The sequence below is a fragment of the Malurus melanocephalus genome, unplaced genomic scaffold (assembly GCF_030028575.1).
Source record: "Malurus melanocephalus ecotype Western Australia unplaced genomic scaffold, MMel_1.1 scaffold_69, whole genome shotgun sequence".
Taxonomy (NCBI): domain Eukaryota; kingdom Metazoa; phylum Chordata; class Aves; order Passeriformes; family Maluridae; genus Malurus; species Malurus melanocephalus.
The window spans coordinates 2,166,268-2,174,336 of NW_026623301.1; the positions used below are offsets into that span (position 1 = coordinate 2,166,268).

An 8,069-nucleotide genomic window follows, 5' to 3' on the forward strand; every position below is an offset into this window, starting at 1 on the left:
AGGGGGGAGGGCTAGACGGCAGGCTGTGTTGATTAATAATGATGAACCCAGAAGCCCAGGGAGGATCATTTCCCGTGGCCCAGCAGCCCCGCAGAGACGGGGAGGGTGCGGGTGCGTGTACACGCGTGGCTCTGTGTGTGTGTGTGTACACGCATGGCGGTGCGGGGGCGGGCGGGCGGAGGGGACGAGCCCCCGCGCAGCGGGACAGCGCACACGGCTCGGTCCGCTCCTGCCCTGTCGCCGGCATCCCCTGCCCGGATGAGCGGAGAGCCCGCGTCCCCCGCCCGGCGCGGCGGGGAGCGGCCGGGCAGCACAAGTTGCGCCGCGGCCCCCGCAGCCGCACGCACAAGTTGCGGTGCGGCCCGGGCGGGGAAGGTTCGCATCTTCTCCCCCTGCGGAACAAAAGCAGCGGTGCGTGTGCTGGAGCCCTGCTCGGCAGGCGCCTGGCCCGCCGCGCCACTTGCCCCTTCCCCGCACGCAGAGTTTTTGTCCTCAGAGTGTTTGTTGTTCTACCTGCCTTTGTGCTCCGGCCGCCGCGGTGCAGCGCCGGGAAGGGGAAGGTCCTAGAGAGACTGGGGCTCGTTCTCCCTTGGCTGGGCTGCCTGCCCTTCTCGGGGGAGCGCTGTCCCAGCCGAGGGCACGGCTGCTCCGTGTCCTGCCAAGGCGGACGCGCGCCGGGAGCGTGRGGAGGGAGCCGAGCCCAGCGGGGAGCCGGGACCTCCCTTGCTGCTTGGGGCCGGGGGCASAGCGGGTACCCCGGGCTGGCCTCGCAGCTACCGAGAGCCCCGGCTGGGCGAAGCCGTGAGGCCAGTGAGGGGGCGAGCACGGGTCCCCACCGGGCTGTCACCCTCCGCTCCCCTCCCCAGAAGTTGGGGTGTAAGAGCGGGAGGAGACTGGTGCATCGCCGGCGCGTCTCGCCTGGCGCCCGAGGGACACGATTTGCCTCGGAAGCTGCAACTCCGTTACCAATTYTTATATATCTTAGCATTGCTGTTCGGGAGTCACCTTAAAGCGGGATAATAGAAGGTTTTTTGTATCTGCGAACAAGACCCAGRCATTATTTTGTTGCGGCAGAGTAGCGAGTTAAAGGCAGGATTACSGAGAGCTACAGTCACTTTTACCTATTTTATGCATGGATATGTTTACTCTTATGTGTCTTTTTATACATAACATTGGTGAAAGCTTGAAGTTCTCCATGCTGCAAAGAATGAAGGAAATCAAAAGGAGCAAAGTGGTTTTATTTCTCCTCGCTCTGTGTGCAAGCAGTTTAAAACTACACACATACACAAGTTGAGCTTGTTGCTATCTGCAACAATTAGAAGTGMACTGTTTGCCTACTTCTGCAGCTTTTGCATGGTGTCGAGTACACCTTTTGGTTTGTCACATGCACACGTAGTAACAGTCCTGGCATCTGCTGTTTCATGTGTTTCTTTTTTATGTTTTCCAGCTAGCAGAACCTTCCCCAGTCTCTATTCTCTTGCCTGTGTAAAGATTCTGTTACTTAAAAAAGCCAAATTAAATATTCTTTGCATTTGAGCTACATCATAACTTTGTTTTAGGCATTATCTCCTAGTGCTTAATCAAATTCTTAGAATGTCTCTTTCTCTTAACAAAACAAAAAAAAAAAATCCATTTTCACCTGTTAGAGGTCAGTAGGACTTGATATTCAGTTCTACAATTTTACTTMTTCTGTGCAAGGTTGTTTTGATGTGTTGCAAGTAATTTATATAAAGAAAAATATTTTAACGTTGACATTAGCTACATCAAAAGGCAAATTTGCTGTAGTGACTCCATCAATTAAAAAGTACTTGCCTACAGTAACATGACCTTGCAAATGACATCGATATGATCATTAGTCATTAACAGTATTATTATATTCAAAAATGTAAATTTGTTGCCAGAATCCACATATTTACCGCTCTGCATGTTTTATTCTTCAGTGTTTTTGCATCTTGTATGAAGTGGTCAATTAATTTTCATGCTTTAATCTTTTACAGAGTTATTTTCAGCTTGCTAGCTTGGTCAAGTGGACCTAAGGAAAATATAAGGAGTTTTTTTTTGTCTTGTTTTGTGCTTGGGTTTTACTTTTTACWGCTTTTTGTTGTTTCTTTTTGTTTAGAAAATTTGTCTGTAATTTTAGAATACAGAATGGAAACTACGGAGGTCTGATGAAAGTAGTTTTTGGAGTGTACTCATTATTCGTATACACAGATAAAAAGAAAAAATCTTGTACTTATCCCACAAATTTAAATTGAAGGCTTCTTGTGCGATAAAAACTTGGTGAGGAGTAAATCTCGTTAATACATTTTTGTTTTCTTCTAGATTTGTCGGCATTAATGCATCTGATATAAACTACTCGGCTGGTCGATATGATGCCTCAGTTAAACCCCCCTTTGATATAGGCTTTGAAGGTGTCGGGGATGTGGTAGCGTTAGGACTCAGTGCTAGTGCACATTACACAGTGGGTCAAGCTGTGGCCTACGTGAAAGCAGGTGCCTTTGCTGAATACACAGTTGTGCCTGCCAAACAAGCAGTCCCTCTRCCCTCGGTGAAACCCGAGTTTCTCACTTTGATGGTAAGTGGTGCAACTGCATACCTCAGTTTGAAAGAGCTGGGAGACCTGTCTGAAGGCAAGAAGGTTCTGGTGACAGCAGCGGCTGGAGGAACGGGCCAGTTTGCTGTGCAGCTTGCAAAGAAGGCAAAATGCCATGTAATTGGAACCTGCTCCAGTGATRAAAAGGGTGGCTTTCTGAAATCCATTGGCTGTGACCGTACGATCAACTATAAAACTGAAAATGTCGAATCTGTGCTTAGGAAGRACTACCCAGAAGGTGTGGATGTGGTGTATGAATCTGTTGGGGGAAAGATGTTTGACTTGGCTCTTAATGCCTTGTCTATCAAAGGGTGCCTGATAATTATTGGGTTTATCGCTGGCTACCAAAACCCCACTGGCCTCCAGCCCATTAAAGCAGAGTTATTGCCAGCAAAACTATTGAAGAAATCTGCCAGCATCCGGGGTTTCTTCTTGAACCATTACCTTTCTGACTACAAAATGGCTCTGCAGCATTTGCTCAAGATGTATGAAAGAGGAGACCTGGTTTGTGAGGTGGACTTYGGAGACATGTCTCCAGAGGGCAAGTTCATTGGCTTGGAATCTGTATTCCGTGCTGTAGATTACATGTACATGGGAAAAAACATTGGAAAAATTGTAGTTGAATTACCTCACTCTGTCAACAGTAAGCTGTAAAAACAGAACAATGATATAAATCAAAAGAAAGAAAATGGGCACTTTATGCCTCAGATTTACTAGAAAAAAAATCTTTTTTTAAGCTTAATAATGGATATTATATTAAAAAATGTCACTGAAGTGTTAATAAAAAAGGATGGATTTGTTCGGGGGCTTTTTTGTTTGTTTGTTTGTTTTTATTTTCCTAAAAATGTTTAAATCAGTGGCTGTAGCAGGGACATAATGGGCCTGTGCTTGATTCTGTCACTTAGGTTAGCATGAGACAAGAACATTGATCTTGACAGMATAAGTCATGATGCAGAGGCAGATTTGGACTGTCAGCCTGATTTGATAAGACTTCATATATAGTTCAGCTCAGAAAAAAATTCTTTCAGCAATTTTGTTTCCCTGATTTAAAAATAAAATTGTTAGAACAAGTGTAAGTAAAGAGTTGTATCTTTGGGTTGCTCTATTAATCTTTTGAAGTTTCTGGCAAAAAAATGTTCTTGATTTTCTGTCACAAACATGATAATCATAATTCAGTTGCATCATGGATCATAGTAATATTCCTTGACTGGTTACACAGGGAAATTTATCCTCCAATTCTGACATGTCAGTAATATTAAGCAACTTCTTTTTTTTCTTTTTTTCTTTTTTTTTTTTTTTTTTTTTTTTTTTTTTTTTTAATCCTGTCTTTCGTAACTACAAACAACTGTGCAATTTTCTTTTAAATCTCTTAACTACAAGTTGCAATATAGTCTCATTTTGTTGCTTTTTCATTTTCCATTGTTACTGTTTCTTGTCCAGTCTCCCCTTTAGTCAGTATTTAAAGATTATTGAAGTGGGATTTTGAGCCATGTTCATTTGTGTTCAGGCCTTGTATATTTTTTGAAGATTAAATAAAGTTTTAAAAGCTATTTAAATATTCCTGCCATTTATTCATGCTCATATGTTTCTTGCTGTCTAGCTCTTTTGTAGATACTCTGTTTTTGCAGAGTTATTTGACTGCTCATTCTTGAAGGGACTTCCCATAAACAGGCCTCTACTTTTACCACATACTGCTTCTGCAGAAAACCTTTTACAAACAGCAGGACCATTTTAAATCTATAGCCACAATACCTGGTACATATACTGATGCTCAACCATAGATTCTCTGGTGGGTGCAGTTAAAGGATTTTGTAAAGTTTCAAAAATTCTTCCTCACCTAGTGGATATTAATAACGCTACATACAGTGGGAATTCCAGCTTGAAGCGTAATATTTTCCAGAACAATAAAATACTTGAAACTGCTTGCTCTACMTGTTTTTTCCATAGCAAACTTTAGATCTTAAAGGCCAATTTTACCACATCTTTTGAAATTACATTCAGTTGCATGCATTCATTTGAAGAGATGAAAATTTCCTAAGGTCATACACCTTATAATAAACATAACGATAGACTGATAATGTTTAGGACTTGAAGGAAAAAGTCCAGGATAAACTTAATTTTAGGACATTATTCAGAACTGACTGTACACAACATTTTTGGTTGTAACATATGAAAACTTATATTTTATTCAATAGTGCAGACAGAAAAATGTTTTTAGTTTTGTTTTATTGCATTCTTAGTGTAATTTTTTTTAGTACATGTTTTGTTAGCATCGTAAAGAATTGTTTACAATGGAGARCTGTCCATTTCTTGAGCCATGCCTGACTACTAGGTTTAGTCTCATATTGGTGGATTTTGGGGAAAGGCAGAATTGATTTGTTACCATTTTTCTCTTTTACTCAAAGTCAGCATCAAACCACCATGATTTTTGTTTTAAGTAAGATCTGTTAAAAACATAATTCTTCTTTCATCTCTGATAATACAAATATTGTGTTGTGTTTGTGTTTTGCATAATTAGAAAGGTATATTGGCCTTCTATCTGAATGCTAGAAAGATAAAAACACTCAAGTACCATACGAAGCATGCAGARTTCTCAGGATTCTGTTCCTAGGCATGTGATGTTATTCCTCGTTTAGGACAAGGTGAAGTCCTTGGTCAATAAGTACATCTTTTTTTAAAAAAGTGTTGTTTGGGATGTACTATGGCACATTTTTTTTGAAATACAGTTGGTTACATCTGTGATACTTAGAGAAGAGTCGTGTGAGTAACTTTAATTTCTCAAATTAAATCCCTGCAGTCAGATGCCAAAACTCATCCAAGCGGCCCAGTTTTCAGATGTGTCGATCACTGTCAGTTCAATAGATTTGGTGTTTCTGAGGAAGTGAATTCCATATGTTTTTGTCATAAAAATGCTTCTTGTAAGAGGATTCAGTTTGGATATACATTCTACTTTGTTTTTAATATGTTACTTCATATATAACATTGCTTAATACAACTGCCCAGGCTTCTTCACTGATCAAAATAGGGGAAGAGAAGAACCTTTGGAAGTTTCACACATTATATTCAGATATAACATGCTGTTCATTTAAATTTTGGCTCCAGATTGTTGTTTAGCACTTTCATACTGATCAAAGCATTAATAAAAGGTTTACATTTGTTATATGCAGAACTTAGATAGCCAGTGTACAAATTTTATAGCGATTTTGGTCTTTAGGTTAGGCTATGGTCATTGGGCTTGTTCTTTTCATCAAATGTCTGTGTTAAGCTGAAGAGGTAGCTCAGGATCAACATGATAACTCTTCCATGAATAAATAGGGAATTAAGAAGTAGTTTTTTTGCTTTGTCTTGAAACACAACTTTTATCCTTTAAATTGCTGAAAAGGGAGTATTATCAATAGAGGGTGAAAAGTATTTCTTAAACATGCAGATAAGGCCTTTTTGATGAATTTCATAATAAATTTTGGCTTGCAGCAAGGGCAAAAAAACCCCAACTTCTCTTTATTTAAAAGTRTATTCTGCAAACTTACAGTTCTGGGAGCAGGGCTGACTTTGAATAAGTAAGCTATGATGGATTTAAATAATGTTTAAATATTAGATGGCTAGGAAAATGTATATGGCATGCACACACTGAGAGGTTTAAATGATGATAGGACATTGAACATACAAGGAAAAGAAATACTGTAGAGTCACAGCAAGGGATTAATAACAATACACTTAATATGCTTGCAAAAAAGGTGTATTAAAAGCTGTGTGCACAGTGGGGACTTAAATGATTAAAAATAATAATACATTTGCCTTGGAAGTACTAAGTATACTATATGTAGAGAGCAGGGATTTAAATAATAATACTATTAATAATAGCAGCTCGTTGAGATGTGGTTGCTAGCACTACATCCTAATTTTACCTTTCTAAATGAATTTGCTGCAGAGGAATCTGGCATTGTTTGCTGAGGCTAATAACCGAATTTCCCTTCCCTACACACATATGCTTCCATGGAAAAACAACAAAGAACTAGATGAAGAGCTGGCTTTTTTCCTGAGTCTGTCACATGTGTGCATACGCACGCGCACATGGACACACACGTACTCACTCACTCTCTCCTGGCTTGCAACCCTCAGCACATTTTACAGATATGCTTCCTACTTAATTGCTATGCTGGATTCTACTAATACCTTTTCGAATTAAGTTGGGTTTCTACCAAGCAATAGTTTGCTATATGTTTGTACACGTGCAAATATGTGTAATGTATATACACATAACGTGTACATTTAATAAGCGGATATGAATAACTGCTGTGTCATGTAAATACAGATAATTAAAATCTCTCAAGGAAAAGTTTGCAGATATTATATATATTCCTACTTCTGTCTGAGGAGTAACGAAATTTCTCTGCTGAATAGCTGTTAGTATCTATTTTACAAGATTTACTCATTTTCAGGTACCTAATGTAGCTGCTAGCATGCATGCACGACAATACAATTTATATGGTAAATGGAACCAAATAATGGCTTCACTGAATGTTATGGCTGCACTGAAGGGAAATGTCACGGTAAATAGCTGCCAAATTATGGATCATGCCGAAGTGTCACAACTGCACTAAAGACAAATAGCACTAGAGGCTATTGCCACTGTGACGCTTTTGAGTTATGAAGAAGAGGAGCAGCCTGATGTGAGCCTCTTTGTGTCCTCATTATAGCAAAGGGTTACTGGTGCAGTGTACAAGGAAACCTAGTCCTACGTGGTGGCTAGTTATTAATCTGTTCTTTTCAAATCTAACAGCTGTAGCAAACCAGAAAATCTTTTCCTTGCTTTATGAATACATATAAACACATACAAACAAAGAAAAACCTGCAGCTTTTATAAATGTAAATGTGTACGGGAAATGACTGGTAATGGAAAAATGTTGTAATAAAATAATCTAATCAAAGAATATTATTAAATTTAATATCGTATGTGTCTGAAAGCTTTAGTTGCTTCTTATGCAGATAGATGTGTGAAATATAAGCAATAATGCACTTTCTCTCTTTGTAAAGACTTGAGTAGTAAGGACATTACCAACTAAATTGCTTCTTCTAAACTGAAGTGTGTCCCGGTTTCTTTCATTTTAATGGGAGGGTAATAAAGATGAAAGACTAACATTTTAACTGATGGATCCCTTAAGCTACAGAATAGAAATTTATTATGTTTTGAGGGAATATGCTAAATCCTGAAATGTGRAAAGAAGCAGGGAAATCCCAGGTAAAATAAAAGCAATGTAACCTTTTTTTCATTGTTATTATTATGACATACTTTTATGAATGGAAATCTACATACTGCTCTTACTTAAGCTGAGAAAACAACACTTACATTTCTTAAAAAAAAAAAAAATTGGGGGACTTACTTGGAGGGAAAAAAAAAGATTTGGAAATGGAGGGACATCGCTCASCAAGTGGTCGCTTCTTTCTACAATCACTTTTCAAATCCTGCCGGCAGTGT

General features: G+C 39.5%; 1 protein-coding gene across 3 annotated transcripts in view; it reads left to right on the forward strand.

The window, feature by feature from the left end:
• Window positions 1-4,149, forward strand: part of PTGR3 (prostaglandin reductase 3) — a 10,711-nt gene extending 6,562 nt beyond the window's left edge. For all 3 annotated transcript variants that reach the window (XM_057366640.1, XM_057366641.1, XM_057366638.1), the window contains one exon: window positions 2,323-4,149. In XM_057366640.1, coding sequence (XP_057222623.1) covers window positions 2,323-3,247 — 925 coding nt within the window. In that variant the 3' untranslated portion in view covers window positions 3,248-4,149. The remainder of the gene's footprint in view (window positions 1-2,322) is intronic.
• Window positions 4,150-8,069: the final 3,920 nt, after the last annotated feature.